This window comes from Mytilus californianus, unplaced genomic scaffold (assembly GCF_021869535.1).
Source record: "Mytilus californianus isolate M0D057914Y unplaced genomic scaffold, xbMytCali1.0.p SCAF_8, whole genome shotgun sequence".
In the NCBI taxonomy this organism is placed as follows: Eukaryota; Metazoa; Mollusca; class Bivalvia; order Mytilida; family Mytilidae; genus Mytilus; species Mytilus californianus.
In genome coordinates, this window is record NW_026262734.1 from 101,705,359 (window position 1) to 101,723,519 (window position 18,161).

At 33.1% G+C, this 18,161-nt stretch overlaps 1 protein-coding gene across 1 annotated transcript; it reads right to left on the reverse strand.

Moving 5' to 3' along the window:
* Positions 1-6,340: 6,340 nt before the first annotated feature.
* Positions 6,341-16,167, reverse strand: LOC127711617 (TWiK family of potassium channels protein 18-like). Its single transcript, XM_052217719.1, has 3 exons — positions 16,079-16,167; positions 10,698-11,374; positions 6,341-7,821 (listed from the first exon to the last, which is right to left on the reverse strand). The coding sequence occupies exons 2-3, from the start codon at positions 11,359-11,361 to the stop codon at positions 7,151-7,153; spliced, it is 1,335 nt and encodes a 444-aa protein (XP_052073679.1). The 5' UTR covers positions 11,362-11,374; positions 16,079-16,167; the 3' UTR covers positions 6,341-7,150.
* Between the last annotated feature and the right edge of the window lie 1,994 nt (positions 16,168-18,161).

The following is an 18,161-nucleotide window of genomic DNA, read 5'->3' on the forward strand; positions in this document are numbered from 1 at the left end:
ATAGGCTATCCCTTGTGTGCAACCGTTTAATTTGAAATTATACAATTTAAAGTACTTATGGGTTTTGGTCATTAGTTTAAATTCTAATTCGTTTTAAATGTTTCGGGAGTGCTGAGAACTTATGATGAATAAAAACACATTCTTTTGCCATGAAATCCATTCTACTCTTTTGGAATAAATTGTTTCATTCCTTGCATAACTTGGTACCTTTTCAATGCGTACTATAAGTATTTACTAATGCCATTTCCTACCAGTATATAGAAACACAACTGTATGTTTTAATCTAGTTAGGGTACAAGGTTTTATTTGTAGATATTTACTCTAGTGTTCGGAAGCAGGCATCATGTCTGTCATATTTGTTTTTTGTAAATTGTTTTGTAAATTATGCCGTTAGTTCTCTCAATTGAATTGTTTCATATTTTTCATGTCTGGGCCTTTTATAGCCGACTATACGGTATGAGTTTTTCTTATTGTTGAAGGTCGTACGGTTGCCTATAATTGCTCACATCCAGTTCATTTGAACTTTGGTGGATAGCTGTTTCATTGGCATTCATACCACATCTCCTTATTTTTATATCAATATTATGACAAAAGAAGACAAATCATCTATCTGCCGCTTTAATATCAAATATGTTACAAGCGTAAAAAAATACATGTAAATAAAAACGAGATGGATTTAACAATCTTAAATTCTTACGAAATTAATTTTAAAAAAGATTGTAATATATTAAGGTTAACGCGGGTTGTATAAGCGATTACCTGTGTCTGAGCAGAAAGTTGATGAACCAGGGTTATGTCAAAGAACGTTGCGTCCTTTTTCTAAGAAAGTTCATCGGAAGATACCAAGACCTTGGTGATAGATATTCCTTATCAACTTCACAAATAATACACGATGGTCTTAAAGTATAGCTTCTAGGTGTTGACGTTTTTTATCATCTTGATTACGTGTTATACTGTTCTTTTTATTTGTCATTGTATATTTGTAACCTTTACTGTTTAGGCCATTTTTGATAATATCTTTTTGGCGTGGCTCTGTATTTATACATCCCGCCATTGTGTTATTGTGCTGTGGTCATTTTTTTGTATTCTTGTCTTTCATTTTTGCTGATGTGATTTGTCTATAGAGTGTCTATATGCTATTGTGTTTTTCTTTGTTGACATAGCTGTTTGTATTTATAGTGAATAAGATAAAGAAACAATGTTGACTGCTGTACCCCATTTTTTACATTTTTACCTATTATGAAATTGAGAATGGAAATGGGGAATATGTCAAAGAGACAACAACCTGACCAAAGAGCAGACAACAACCGAAGGCCACCAATGGTTCTTCACCGGAGAAAATCCCGCACCCGGAGGTGGTCCTCAGCTGGCCCTTAAATAAAATTGTTAACTAGTTCAGTGAAAATGGACGTCACACTAAACTTCAAAACATATAAATGAACTAACATTCAGCGGTTGCTTAAAAAACTATAGTTCTTTGGTCATCTGAATTTCTTACTTATTATCAGTAAAAGGGTAATAATATGTGATATATGGGATCCTTTTAAGGTATGTCCATCAGACAGCCAGGGTTCTCCTGACCTCGACCTCATTTTATGGAAAATCGATTTAGTTTACGTGATTAGGTCAATTTCTCAGGTACAATAAGCAGAGGTTCAACTACTAGTATCTCTGTAGCCTGTCCCCAGTCAGTAGCCTGTAATACAGTGGTTGTCGGTTGCTGTTGTCATATTTGTTTTTTTCTGTTAATTATACTGTACATAAATCAGACCGTTAGTTTTCTCATTTGTCATTTCGGGTTCTTTATTAGTTTGCTGTGCGGTATGGGGTTTGCGAATTGTTCAAAGTCGTATGATGACCTATAGGTGCTTACTTCTACGTCATCTGGTCCCCAGATGGAGAGTTGTTGCATTGGCATTCATACCACATCTTCTTATTTCTATATATGTGGTGTATAAAACTCTGGTAAAGTATACATGGCCGTCCAGTAGGTTTCACTTGACTTTGACCTCATCGTCATGGTTCATTGGTCAATGTTAAGTTTTTTTGTTTTCTCAGACACTATGAGCAATAGGTCAGCTATATTTGGTGTATGGAATGTTTGTTAAATGCACATGGCTGTCTTTATGTATCATATGACATAGACCTCATTTGCATGGATCATTGATAACGTTAAGTTTATGTGATGATTGTAGTAAAACCATTATCTTAAAAGACTTTCAGCATAATATCAATCGTGATGTCACCAATGTCCTAGGTTAGGGGGAGGGTTGGCGCCTTCAGACTAGTTTAATCCCGCCACATTCTGTATGTGCCTGTCCCAAGTCAGGAGCCTGTAATTCAGTGGTTGTCGTTTGTTGCTGTATATCATATTTTTTTTCGTTCATTACTTTTTCCTAAATCAGGCCGTTAGTTTTCTCGTTTGAATTGTTTTAAATTTTTCCGGGACTTTTATAGCTGACTATGCGGATTGAGTTTTACTCGTTGTTGAAGGCCGTACGGTAACCTATAGTTGTCATTTGGTCTCTTGTTGAGAGTTGTCTCATTGACAATCATATCACATCTTCTTATTTTTATACCAAGTGATATTTAAACTCAGAAATTGAAGACAAACTCATAACGCAATGGTAAAAAAACAAATTTAACGACCAAACGACAAACAACGGTCTATAAAACACGATATTTATGTATAGGATAAATGTAAATTGTACATATCTTTCTGGCAGGGTTCGTCTGACCTCGTCCTCATTTTCATTGTTCAATAGTCAATGTTGTTTTCCTGGTTGAAGCTACAATGTATTTCTCATATACTATAAAAAAAAAAAAATAAAAAAAATAGGTCAACAGTAATTGGAATATGTAATAATTGTAAGTTGCACATGTTTGTCTTTTAAAATGTGACTTGATGCAATACAAATGTTGTGAAGTGACTAAAGGCAAACACAAAACTAGAGTTAAAGATACAGAGCGAAAAACGTGAAGTGAGGACAATAGAAAAGTAACTCTTCAAAAAGCGATTATGGTGACAAAATCAACGTCATTAGCCATTCAATTTCAAAGGGATTTCGAAACCCAAAATATACATGTTTGCTTAAATAATACCTATAATTTAAAAGCATCACTCAAACAGAAGACTATGTAATGACAATCCTGAACAACGCTTATATTTAAAAAATCTAAATAGCAATTAACATTATATTTTTATTTTTTCTCAAAAAACCACACATGTATACAGTGTATGAAAAGAGGACGGGATTCTGTTAACAATGAGTAGTAGGTTATTTGAATCAAATAGTGTTCGTCGTTGTTTGTCTTTTTTCTCTGTGTACAACGATTCTATTGGGAATCGGGTCAAACCTAATATGAACATGTAAGTATTGTAGATTGTAAACGTACTTCTCTTGTGATTGCGATGGGTATTTTTACATTTTTACCTATGTAGTAACATAGTGATATCATTTCAACGAAACTACTGTGAGACAGCTTCACAGAAATTTTTGAAAAACAAGTTGCTTTCTTTAAAAAAAAGAATAGCAACACGTGAACCTAAGACCGCTGACTGCCGGGTCCCCAAAGGATTGTTGCTGAATTTGTGTTTGCTTTTGAATTGAAATAAATGACTATGATTAGAAGTCAGTTGAAAGTGTATATTGGCATCTACTATTTGAATATACATTTTAAAGCTAGACTATTTTATTTAGTACTTGGGAATGTACATAATTTTCCCGATGATAACCCTTTTTCAAATCCCAATTTCTACAAACCGGATGACTTATGCAAATTGCACAAATTAAACCAATCGCAATATAAATTTATGCACTCAGCTTGCTTTATAATCTGGAATTCTGCATGCATTTATTTTATCTATCATATCTTTATATTTTGCTTCCTGCATGGACCTTCATGTTCTCAACTCGTTATTGAAGCTGTCTTTGCTCATGGTAATTGTATAGATAAATCTAAAGTCCAATTTCCATGTGCAATGAAACCTGTGGCATGCAACTGATTGGGACATCTTATAAAGAGACTTTTTTTGGTCTAATAAAACATCTCAAATTTTAAGGATTTCCTGATTTTACTTAAATCAATTCATATATTCTACAGGGAAACTTGGTTTTAATCTTAATATCTTAATTCAGAAATTTTATGAATACCTGTACATACCCTCAAAATAACCAACTTATATAAAAAGGTATGTAGATATGAAAAGATACCAGAATTAAAATGATGTTCGCCAGACGCCAGACTACAAAAAAGCATCAGTGACACTCAAACGAAAAAAGTTAACAGGCCAAATAAATTACAAAGTTAAGGAATCTATTCCTTGGGTAGACAATCCTTAGCTTTGCGAAAAGGTCAACGTTTATTATAGGACAGTGACTCTAAAAAGAAACAAAAGAGAAACAGCTAGAGGTCAGAATACTGTAAGAAATGATGACCGTGCATGAAAGTCACATGCCAATCTCTTACAGCCGTGTCCTAAATTTAAATAAGAAAAACGAAAATACGCATTCACGAGTGAAATTAATATTATTGGAATTTTTGAGAACGCAAACCGATAGTGTGCGTTTGAAATAATGTGAATGTATCAAGACGTGTAGGATAGTTCGGCAACACAGTGAATACAATTTTCAAAACCGTACCATAGTACAAATATGTAGATGTTATAAGGTTAAACTATTAAAACAAACAAACAACAATAGAATTGAAATTTTATAATAAACATAGTTTACGTTCCTGTTAGTAATTTTTTTCCGAAAATTTTTAATATATGTACATGTAGTATCAATAAACACAAACGTCAAGTATTTACGGACGGACATTTTATTTATCAAATGAATCTATTTCTAAATTCTACCATTCCACTATATGAATAGATTACATGTACTATACAAAATATAAGCAAAGACTTATAAATTCATACTAAAACAGTACAAAAAAATTAACATTATGATAGTACTTAATTAAATTTTGTTTTGGTTATTGTAAATAATTATTACGTTTTTTTTTGTGAGCTGCAAGGATTTTAAATCTTTGTGAATTGAAAACACACAAGTATTTTTATTCACGACCGTTTAAAATTTAAATATTTAATTAATTTATCATACTTTCCGTTTTATGGATATATTACAATACAAAAAAATAAATAACAATCACTTATAAAACCTTACTAAAACGGTAGGAAATAATTAACGTAGAAATATAATTATTATTGTTAATCAACATTTTTTTTTCTGAAAATATTCTGACTTCAATTTAATATTTAGTTTCTACAGAAACATAAATACAGTTTATATTTTGTATATGTTTCTTTGATTTCTATTGAATTAATTAAATTGAATACTTTTGGTAATAATGTTATCTTTATGTTTTCCGATCTTATATACACATTTAAACCAGAATGCTCTATCCTTAGTCTATGATGAAAATACACACGTGGTTAAATCTTCAGACATAATTAGTTTACATGTTATCATGACAATGCACAATACCACGTTATAATTGACCTAGATACACACAGTGTACAGGGGTCGTTTTAAAACAAATATAATTATGTTGTCATAATACTTATTTAGAAACTTTCACATCAAAGCGCTTATAAACATTCACATTATTAAAAACATATATGGTTTGTGAAAAGGCAAAAAGGTTCTTATATTTAAACGATTTATTGACTGCAACCTAGCCTTATTGTTTACTTTCCAATTTACTTTGATAGTGTAATGTCACGTGGTAGCCAAGCAAAAGAGGGACCGTATCAAAGACGTAGATAACTACCTGTATAAATGATCGAAAACTTTGGAGACGTTCCGAGAATTTCATTTCGACTTCCGGCCGAGAGATATCGAGTGGCCCATTGACACATCAAAAACTCGCCAATATATAAGCGTGAACCCCCTGAGGCAATTAGAAGAATGCTAGTGGACAGAAATCTTTAGAATTATGTAGCATTTATTGCCCTGATTTTTTGTTGACTGTTCTATACCGTATTTTTGACTTGACAATGCAATATCATGTACATGTATGATTTATGTGACTTTTACTCAAGACTATATATCGTCTGCCAATTCAAGAATACCAAATTCTTCTGATCGTATTCCACTGTTACACAATGACGCAGGATGTTACTTGTTCACTAAAATATTTTTTTTTCTATTAAAAACAATTGTTTTAAGTTTGAAATACAATGTATTTTGAAGTGTGTGGCTTATTGCGACTACCGAAGTTACGAACTGTCTTTTATTTGTTTGGCTCCGACAACAAGGGTGACTCAGATACCCGTATATTGCAAGAGGGAGAACCAGATTACTGCCGTAGTAACAGATTAGGATGAGGACACTGTCATAGCGATGATTTAATCAAAACTGGCTTTAAAATTGTTCATTTTTACAACTGGAATAAAATGTTTATGTTAATCACAAAATGGACGCTTTCGTTCAGTGGTGAGCCTTTTAAAACATCTCTAAAGTAGTAATTTTAATCAATATAAAGATGCAAAATGTGAAATTATAATTGTATAGTGGATTAGTGAAAAGTCAATACCGAAGTGTGTTATCTTTTGAAAAGCTGAATATGAAGATCAAGTAACTATAAAATTTGCACCACAAATTCTTGTTAAAAAAATTCGTTCAACTTTGATACGTTTAACTGAACATCGAAAAAATAATAAATTCAACTGTTATACTTGCTGAAAAAACTTGCTTTTATTATCTGCGTTGTCAATTTGTCGTCGACTTATGTGTTGTAGGATCCCTTTGGTATCTTTCGCCTCTGTTTTTATATTATTGAATATCCCTACAATAGTTCAATATTTATATAGAATGTACGTAAAATGTACCTAAAACTTTTTCAAAATTATCTTTTCTATATACCCAGTTCGTAGATTTTCCTTACACGTCGATATGTCGTCCCGTTGTGCAGGCATAAAACGTTGTTTTTTTTTCGACGTTTTTCAATACCAACACGGTAACACATTTGTCAATACATTCAGAACTCATTCAACAATTCTCAGAAAATAAAAGTGAAAATACATTATTTTTTTCGATTTTTAGTTTAAATTTTACATTCATCAGTTGTTTGCATAATCTGACTCGATTCATTTACTGTATCTTGACCGTAATGCATTGTGCTTATGTGCTTGACAAACTATCTAATTCATATTGTGTTCTGTGTCTTCCTCGTTCTCTTCGTCGTCCTCAACTTCAACAATGCCAAGACATTCTCCAAACCATCTAGCAAAGGTTCTCACCTGTTCTTGCAAAAGATCAAAACACATAGCTAATAGAGTTAATCCAAAGAGCAGATAAATGGCACATATAAACTGTTTTGGTTGACTTTGCCACGAATCTAAACTATGCCCTGGGACAACATCACCGAATCCAATAGTCGACAAGGTGATGAAACAAAAGTAAGCAGACGTTAGTATGTCCCAACTAGTTTCCCATAAATGAAAAAGCAATGTTCCAATTAGTGTATACGTTATAACGAGTAAACTGCAAACAATTATGGGCACGTGCTGCGGAGGCGGCAGAGTACGAGTAGGAATATAAACTATTAATTTGTTCTCTTCGATTATAGTGCCATCTTCACCTTTGACCTTTTCATGGCGAATAGTTGTTTGTGGAAGTGGTAAAGCATGTCCAATGCCAAAATTCCGTTTATTTCTAACGACTGGTATCCTGTTATAAAAGATCTGAAATCCTTTTCCAAGAAGGGATCCAATATTTGCTAGACACAACAATGTCAGTGGTATTCCAAAGAATGCATATATCATTGTAACAATTCTTCCCCATGCAGTTTTAGGTGTAATGTGACCATAACCTGTAAAGAAAATATGTTGATGGTTATTGTTTGCTTAACGCAGGTAAAATGAATGATAGACAGATCGGAAAAGGTTCGCCTAAACTTGTGAAACCGAAAAGGATGCATCCTTCTGATTGGATGCTATAATTAGTTATTGAAAAATTAATGGATTGCTTAATTGCCTAACATCCGGGGCAAATATTGCATGCATATTCAGAATGAGAACAAATGAACTATAAATTCAAAAGTTATTTTCTACAATGGAGGTCGACAGAGAAGAATACCAGGAAATCTGACTTGTATATTGGATATGGACATAGTTTTGCCTATACGAGGCCTCGGTTTTAAGAATCTTATTCCCACAGGACCTGACTGCGTATTTATATATCCAGCACAGCCAGATGACATTCCTTTTTTTGGCATTTATTTCACAACCGTCGACAGGAAGAAGTCTAGGTGCCCAGAAAATTAAACACAAGTCATCCTGCGAAGTTGATCCCCTACTGAATACCAAATTAAAACATTTTCTGAAATGAATTTAAAAATACGAAAATGTGATAGGATTGCTGTAAGACAACTATCCATTACTATAGGTCACCATACAACCTTTAGCAATGAAAACAATCCATACATTTTAGTAAGATGTTGAAGATCCCGCCGTTACAAAATGTGAGACAATTAAAAAAAAACTTATTATGGTTATAACAAACGGGGAACGAATACGACAAAAAGCAACTAAGACAACCACTCAGTATTGCCAAAAATCACGTTTTGTTTTGGTAGATATGGATAAAAGAGTAAGATAATGGAAACTATTTCAAAGCTCATGTTATGCAGTTGAAACAATAATAGTTTTGAAATGCAATAAACACTACCTACAATTATTTACCAACACGCACGTTCATAAGTAACAAAACTTAGCCTGTCAGATATCAAGTCAAATATGTCATATAATTAAGCTAATATATATCATTATTATTCCAAAAGGTATTTTCTAAAAGCCACTTTGAGCAATAGACGACTTTTGAATTCGTGCATTTTCCCGTATACTTGCTTATGTTGTTACGTCAAAGAACGAATCGATTGTTCAATGACGTCATTTACTCAACTTGTTCTCGGGTCAACCAGTGTAACTCACTCATTAAAAAAACTCGAGATTGGTCTATATGAATAGACAAAGATATTGAGTAAATGTTAATTACACATCAACCCACATTCATAAATAGGCACTCAAATGTCATTGAGTTCATCCGACGTCAACAGCCATGAACAATAGACAACTGTCTATCAATATGTCAAACAATTATACAGTATTGAAACACAATTGAACAAAAACAACCAAAGGTCAACAATAGGTTTAAGATCCCTACTAATATATTAATAACACATAGTGGAGAGGGCGATAGAGCAGATTGTTACCCCGAGAGAACATTGTCAACTGAGGCGAAGCCAAGGTTGACAATGTCTTTTCGAGGGATAACAGTCTGCTCTATCACCGTCTCATATATGTGTTATTTAATTTATTATACTGAATGTTCTGTTATTACTGTCTATCAAATTTCAAATTCAAAGTAATAAACTATGACGTCTTGTACATAACAATCATCCATATTTATTAAAACGCACACTTGAGCAAGCGTCTCCGTGAAGGACAATAGAGTATTTGCCATGGGATAGAGTAAATAGTTGCCCTTATTTTAACCAATCAAAATCTTGCATTTTGACATGAAGTATAATAATGTCAATTATGGCATAAAATATGAGTAAATATAGGTCCCATGCAAAAACGATATTTGTTTATAAATTCTCATAACACTTCGGCGACATCCCTTACGTTTCCGTTGTTGCTTGTTATATATTTCATTACAACAACTCAACTGAAATATGCATCTCTTTTGGTTTCTGTACTAATTGATCATAACGCAGAAAAAGCCTCCAAAGTATTCGTTTAGTTGCAAAATAATGCAATTGGCTTGATTGAAACAAAAATATTTCCATATACAATCCTCCGAATAAAATCATCAAACATGATAAGTCGGAAAATTTGACATTCTAGGTATCAAATTTTCCTACTTATCATATCATGTTTGATGATTTCATTCGGAGTATTATCTATGAAAATAATAATATTTTTATGTTATAAGACCACCATTTCACCCACTTCAATTTAGAACATATGTAAAAGTATTCCTTTTTTTACAAAAATGGTGCTTTTGATGTCATTGTTTACTTAAACTTACAAACAAATTTGCAGAGATTAAACTTTTGGTGAAAGAGAAATATATATAGACCATACATATGATTTTGCATTAAACATTTAGGATTAATGCGCTCCTTAGTATATTTATTTAAGATTTTCAGAAAACCAGAGGTTATCTTTAGTTGCGCTTGACTTCCCAACGGTGGTGTTTCGATACAAGACTTTGAAAATTGTTTGAAAATTGAAATATTGAAAGGTGATACATGTACAATTCCGAATCTACCTGTTTTGTTTGAAGTTAAACTTAAGATAAAATATCTAGAAGGCTGTGAATATTGTAGAATTTGGATGATTATATAGGGGTTTGGAATTGGAGGTATGACACCTTTAACGTACGAGTGATTCCGTAAACATTAGTGGGCATCAATTTAGAGCAAATTTATAGATCTCTGTAGTTATAACATGGTCTATTATGCACGAACAAAAAAAAACACTTGTTCCTTGGAAGAGTCGTCCTGTGTGTTTGGTTTAGTTTATAGGACTCGTGTAAACATATATGCGTATAGTTGTAGTACTTATATCAATAACACATAGCTGAGTGGGTGACATAGCAAATTGTTACCCCTCTAAAATATAAAAAAGAAAATATTTTTGTCAGTTTAAATTTGTTAACTTAATCTTGCTAATGTTTTACCTATTGTTGTAATAACTGTGACTGAATATAGCAAGGATCCAGTGAAAGACCAGTGCAGCTCACCCACAGCCTCATCTGAAATGCCATCCCATCCTAGTTCTTTTGTGGCTACGTAAATTTGCTTTTCAAAAAGGCGCAAAGTATGTTCCACCTGTCCTGTCCAATTTGGCTTCTCCAAAATATTAAAACGATATGTCGCATTCCATAACTCATTTAATGTCTCCTTTCTGAGGTTTGTAGTAATTAATCTACTTTGTTTTTCATTTCCTTGTTCCAAACTTTGAAAAATAATGGCACCGAGAATTGAATATCCTATAACCAGGCATGTCAGACCTACGTGAGAAAAAAGGAATATCAGAAATTTCTTCAAAAGTACTTTCCCCTTCCTTTTAATTTGTGCTGAATTTGGAATTTCTTTTTTGCCCTTTTCTTTCTCTGTCAACGGGTTGGTGACGTCATGGGTGTCGTCAACTGCGCATAAGTTGTTGTATGACGTCAAATTTGTTCTATTTATATCATGAGCTGATATATCACTTATGATACAGGTTTCATTTGATTCCGCAATTGACATTCCCAGCTTTTCCGAATCCTTCAGATCTTGTTTTGACATATCTGTAGTAACAAATGTGTCGTTTGAAATATCAGCAGAACAATCTTTCGTCATTTCATCTATCAACCTGCAACAAATATCAATGATTAAACTGTTCTGTTAGATATGGAGACTAACACGTGGATGCAGCATGAACTGACCACGTGATCACTAAAAAATACCAAGGTATACAAAATAGGATTATATCATTTAGGTTATTTTCAGATCAACTGGTCAAAATTTCCCTGTTGTTAGTATTTATCATGTTTACGATGCTGGAAATTTTAAATATGAACATATTAATTGTCAGATGCACAGTAGTTGCTATTTAAAGTATTGAATTGGTGTAGATCATGTCTTAAGTATGGGAAATGAGAATAGTATGTCTTTTCCCATCAAAACTGACATTTCAAACTATATATCAGTAAAATCATTCAGGGATTGTGTTTTTGTTTTGTTTACCCTTAAACAATGACATTTCATAATCATTCAAATGGTCCTACCAAAGAGCGTTTAGAAATTGGACTTTGTTCTCTATTGACTGTCATACTACAAGTTTGATGGACTATACATCGACCCTTCATGCAGACCATTAAAGCCGTTTGTCTTTTTTTTTTCTTTTTGCGATAGTTTTTCATAAAATAGTCAGTGGAGATGGATACTTTCCCATTAGACAAATGCATTTGACATTCCTCATACCCAAAATATAATAAATTAGTTTGTATCATACAGTAATAAAATGCTCCCGCGGAGTGCAGCTTGATACGACCACAGAGGTCGAAACCTGAACAGTTTGGGCAAGTATGGACACTACTTTCAAGCTTGAAACAGTTCTGAATTTGGATTGTGTTTAAATATTTGACTCATCACAAGTTTCTGACACAGAACTGTGCCCAAAAATGAAAAATCTAAATACATGTTTAGATTCAGCATATCAAAGAACCCAAATAATTCCTTTTTGTTTAAATCAAACAAAGCTTAATTTTGGATCCTTTTGGACCTTAATGTAGACCAATTTGAAAACCGGGCCCAAAATAAAAAAAATCTAAATACACGGTTAAGTTCAGCATACTAAAAAAAAGTGAATTTCGTCTTTTTGAAACTTAACAGGTAATTATAAAAGTTAAAAAGTTTATATAAAACGTATTTGTATGGTTTAGGAGATTCTTCTGACACTCTGAAGGAGAGGAACATGATATTTTTGTTTTTAATTTAGCATTGTTAAAAGAAACTTGCATTTATTGACCATCTTAGTGCCGTTGTGTCATGTCTTTTTTCGACTCGAAGCGGCATGCCGTTTTGATGTTTGGTAAACCGCGCCTTTCAATCGATATTCAACTGGTCTTAAACCGGCATCACCGGTGCACCGGCGAAGGAGTATCAAGCACCAGCAATGAGAAGATGACAATATTAATATGGTGTTATACTTTTATTGGTCGTTAGTGGTACACGAGGAAAAATATTAGATATAAGATGGACTGCTTCTAAGTCAAAACTATTTCAATCTATTCCTATAAAGATTTCTTGTTGAAGCGTTAGTTTGCTATCTCATTCAAGTTGAAGTATTTCCAAATATATCATTTTATTCTCACGACGAAAATGAAATAAGAAATATAATAGCACCATTTGATATGTTTTTCCCATTTTTTGCTCACCTATATGAAGTGTAGTAAAGTGCGAACAAATTAAAACCAGGAAACAGACGCAATTATTAAATCATACGTGTACTTCAAATTATCTTAGACACCGACTATTCTTTGTGTGGGGATAACATGGTTTTTTTTTCTTGAGACTGTCACGTTTCAACATGAATCATGAATAAACTATTTCCAATAGCAAACAAAACAAGACTTACAATTTTTGTTCACAAACTTTTAATAGAATTGTATATTTTTTTTCACTTCTCTTCAGTATGAAATTATTTTTTCCAAGAAATTTCAACCCTCCACATCGCGACTCCCCTTTTCCACACATATACACAATGGTGAAGGTTTGATGCCGTAAATTATTTTCCATACATTTGAATAGTTATAACACCGTTGATGCATCAAAAATGTACATTTAACACATCTGCAATATTATTTAATTACTTGTCGACGTTTTTCTTTGTTAACAGTAGATTAAGTAATTATTTTACGGATCTAAGTTTTCCTGGAAAATAATTATTATATTGATCATCTGAATCAACTGCACGTAGTGTTGCATTGAAGCGATCAATACTAAGAGGAAATGTAATTAAACATTCTCCTGACACCTCTACATGTATGAAAGTTATATTTGAATAGTGAAAAAAGTCATGTATTTTTAAACAACATCTCTTCACTGTGAAAGTCTGAATCTAAAATTAGAACAAACAGTTAATTAAGACGGTTCACATATTTTGGTACCTGTCCAAAGTCAGGGACATCACATTGTTTTTGATTTATTCATTTATTGTGAAGAATTTGTGTTTTTAGCAGATATTTTTTATTTAATGTCATCATAATTTAAAGACTCAGGATTTAATCTTTATTAAAAAGGCATAACAAAATTACCAAACTCCACGGCAAATTCAAAAAGGGGAAGTCCCTAAAAACTGACAAAGTCAAACGCTATCAATCAACGGAACAAGTGAAACACAACTGCCATATTCCTGCCTTGGTACAGGCATTTTTCAAAGAAAACGGTGGGTTAAACCTTGTTTTATAGCCATCATTGTTAACATCGGCTGTGTTATATATGTATTGATAGTGATTCCATTTCAAGGTCAGCAGTCAAAATTCACGATCGTAATATGAGTTTTGAGGTTAAAGCTTATAGACATCGTTTTATTTACACCAAATTCCCAATAAAGAGTGCTTTAACCCAATTTCTTAAAATGTTTACATCAAGAAAACAAGAGGTATGACTTGTGATTACCTTAATGAATTATATGGATGTCTATAGCATAACCAAAAGAATCAATTTCGTTCAGTTTTCTATTGACCAATTACCTAGCAAGGCCTCTACCATACTGGTAAGTGTCAATTTTGAGCAGTTTTCCGCGTACCCATCACCATTTTAGTACCTCTACTATATAGAAAAGTATCAATCTCTATCAAATACTTTTCATTTTACACACATAAGTCACATGCTTACGTCAGAAATATAACTATGCAGGGTTGAAATCAATACAGCGTCGTCTGTTGCGGATCCAGGATATTAAAAAAGGGGGCTAACTAAGGCAACGTTAAGAAAAAGACTATGCACTAACCATATGTGGCTCAATAAAGGAGCGTCCCAATAAATCCGCGCATCTGGGCGTCTGCATTAAAACACCTTATGTCGAATACTCTTCAGACATCCGTTCATCCGTCATTATTCGGGTGTTTCTTGATAACGTACGTCAAGTGCCAATCTTGATCAGACACCCGTTTAGCTAGCATCAAGTAGGTGTCTTGCATACCGTTTACGGTTAATCATTTTTAGATTTCTGCTTATTTATTCTCTGGCAAATGTCCCTAAATAGCATATCGTCTAATGCCATTCATAATCAGACATCCTCTTATTCAGCATCCAGCAGGTATGTCATATGTTAAATTAAGTGTCAATCTTGATCAGACTGCCGCTTATCCATTTTCCGGCAGGTGTCTAGTGCATACCGTTAACTGTCAATATTGATCAGACATTCACTTATTCATGATCCAGCAGGTGTCTCGTGCAAACCATTAAGTGTTTATCTTGATCAGACTTCCGCTTATCCATTCTCCGGCAAGTGTCTATTGCATACAGTCAAGCGTCAGTCTTGATCAGACTTCCGCTTATCCATTCTCTGGTAAGTGTCTATTGCATACAGTCAAGCGTCAGTCTTGATCAGACATCCACTAATCCATTATTCATCAATTGTCTCTCTCATACCGCTTACGGTTAATCTTAATCAGTCTTCCACTTATCTTTTCTCTGGTAAGTGTCTCTAGAAAACATACTGCCAAGTGTCAATCTTGATCAGACGTCCACTTGTCTATCTTTCAGCAGGTTTTTTTTCCATAGCGTTAACGGTTACTCTTGATCAGACCTTCGCTCATCCAGTTTCCGACAAATATCTCTAGCAAACTGTCAAAATATCCTTTTCTAGACACAGTAATTTTTGGATAATTAAACTAGTTTTGTCATGAAGGATATATTTTATACAGAAACGAGTCACCCTATTAAATAATCTTTATTAGAGAAAATAAACAAAATTGATCTGCAATATGAAGTGTAATATTAGCTTCGACATGATGACGTCTGTCGTCAATTTTATGGTCGGAGTCTTTCAATTAGGGTCTGTATGGGGTTTACAGAATAACGAATCTTCTGAAAAAATGAACTTTAAAAAATTTTAAATGGAGAAAAATAGGGAAAAAAATCAAGAATAGAGAGATATAGAGTGCTTAAATATATAGAATAGAAAATCAGATAAATATATGAAGAACAGAGAAAAATGACTTACAATATTAAAGAATACAAAAATGAAGGACATTTCCCCACCCTTAAACCCCACCCAGACCCCCTTAAATGGAATTAGAATACCGCTACTGTATTAAAAAAGATGCTAACCTTAATTGAGATTTGAAGGACGGTATACAAATTTTCCAATGAAATGTTAATCCTTAAAATTTTAAGTAGATAACTAATTTCGCACAGAGCAATTCAAACGTCTCGTGTAAGGCTCAGCACCTTTAAAGGTAGAAATAAACGCAATATATTGGTTTTAACCAAAATTAGAACATAATACACTATTTGCAAATCACAAAATTGACAAAAATAGAAATAGAATCTCGCAAATGCCTACCTTACTTGCAATTGTTTGTAGTCAATTTTTCAACGTTGTATTAATTCCAACAATTGTGTCTGTGTTGCAGAGCATACCGATTATATATGAATATATATTTGTTTTTAATGATCATTTTCTAACATTTTGCAGTAGTAATTATATTGCCATGTATATTTTATAACCTTAGTGCAGTTCCAATACATCAGAGAAATTAGTTACTAAGTTTCAGTATCGAGTTTTCAAAGCCTTTGGGTTCAAACAGTATTTGTCATTTAATAGTTTCAATTATTTTGCAGATAATGTCTCAGATTAAACAATATTATTATACCAAGTCCTGTCTATGGTTAGCTGAGTAAAAAAAAAAGTCACAATAAATCGTTAAAAATGTTCATATGTTGTACTTATACACCACTGTCCTATGTAAGAAGGAGTGTTTGACGCCAGCAACCATGTTTAACTCCACCACATTATGTTTGTGCCTGTCCCAAGTCATGAGCCTGTAATTCAGAGGTTGTCGTTTGTTGCTGTATATCATATTTGTTTTTGTTAATTGTTTCGTACACAAATCAAGCCGTTACATTTGTCATTCCTGAGACTTTTACAGCTGACTGTCCGGTACGGGCTTTGCTTAATGTTGAAGGCCGTAAGATGACCTATAGTTATTAACTTCAACGTCTTTTGGTCTGTCTCATTAAAAATAATATTATCATATTAAAACAATAAATTTATAACACATCTTTGTATAAAAGTATATGCGCTTTTTTTCAAATGTCGATAAAAGATAATGTTGTTTTAACAAGGTACCAAATAAAAATGTCTGACGTTTTCCAACAATGTTGACATAACAAGCTCCTTGTGATAAGTTACATGCAAATCGAAGTGGGTGTGGTTTCGTTTTCATCTGAATAAATGGTGAAAAGTTCTTCTCTTACAAATACTAGTAATTATTTCCTTACATTGTAGAAGAACTACACAAATGCGTATACTCAACTGGTTTTTTTGGTAAACAAATCAGACGTATAATAAAATTCATGTGATAATTTTGTTCAAGAGTTAAAAATTTTTCTCGAGTGTTAACATTTTCGGTTGTCTCTTGGAAGCGTGACTGCCGCTAGTGTGATACGTCATGGGTACGATATCAGGCCAGTTCAAACCAAAGACTTGAAAGTTGGTAATTTCTTAGCTAAGCACGCGGTATAAGGGGTAAAAACAAAGAGTGATCAACCCTGAGTCAGAATGATGGTGACATGTCTTCCTGCAGCCGGTAACTTTGTGAACTTTTGCACTCAAAATCCGGCTCAACTTGTCTGTTTAGTACAAATCAGGGTTCATTTTCATATCACATCAACATGTTGTCCTAATTTACATGTTATCTTTGCTAACTGGACGTTAAAACCCAATCCATTTATTTATCAATCGTAAACTTATTTCTAATATCAAATAAAATAAAATGAAATTAATTCGGACAATGTTTGTCTGCCCCGGTGTCCAAAAAAAAAAGAAAAAAAAGAGTGTTTCCTCTTGGTTCGAAAGAGCTGACACTTTGATTTTGGAAACACTTTGGATTGCCTGACGATCATCTTTGTAAACATTGATTTGATATATTCATCCCATTTAAAATATGAATGTTTACTTTGGTGAAGTTATACTACTTTAAATTCTCCCTCGCCCTGCTCGTCCGAATTTAAAGTATTACTACTCTAAATTCAATTGGCGATAAACAAGACAAACACAGAAATAGGATTAGTTGCTCGCAGGAACATAGTATTTTCTCTTGCAATACAATATTTTATTTTACTTAATTGTACTAATTTCTTTTATAAATACATGTAATAAACATAGCAGCAACTGTATATATACTAATTTTTAGATGGTGACGTTCCCTTGTCACCATCTTATAGTGTTTATATATCTCAACTTGTTCGATTCGCTCGTGTATGTAACAGCGTATTTGATTTTAACGAAAGAAATCTCTGTATTACTGAAAAATTATTACACCAGGGTTTTCGATATCACAAACTAGTCAAAATATTTACTAGATTTTATCATCGGTACAAGGCCATCATTCGTAGATATAAATCAACATGCAGACATCTTATAC

Bases quoted from the DNA above. Each gene is read 5' to 3' on its own strand.
- LOC127711617 (XM_052217719.1), bottom strand. From the start codon at position 11,361: ATGACGAAAGATTGTTCTGCTGATATTTCAAACGACACATTTGTTACT. The intron at 7,822-10,697 runs GTAAAACATTAG...TTTTCTTTACAG, and splicing joins CACAGTTATTACAACAATAG to GTTATGGTCACATTACACCT.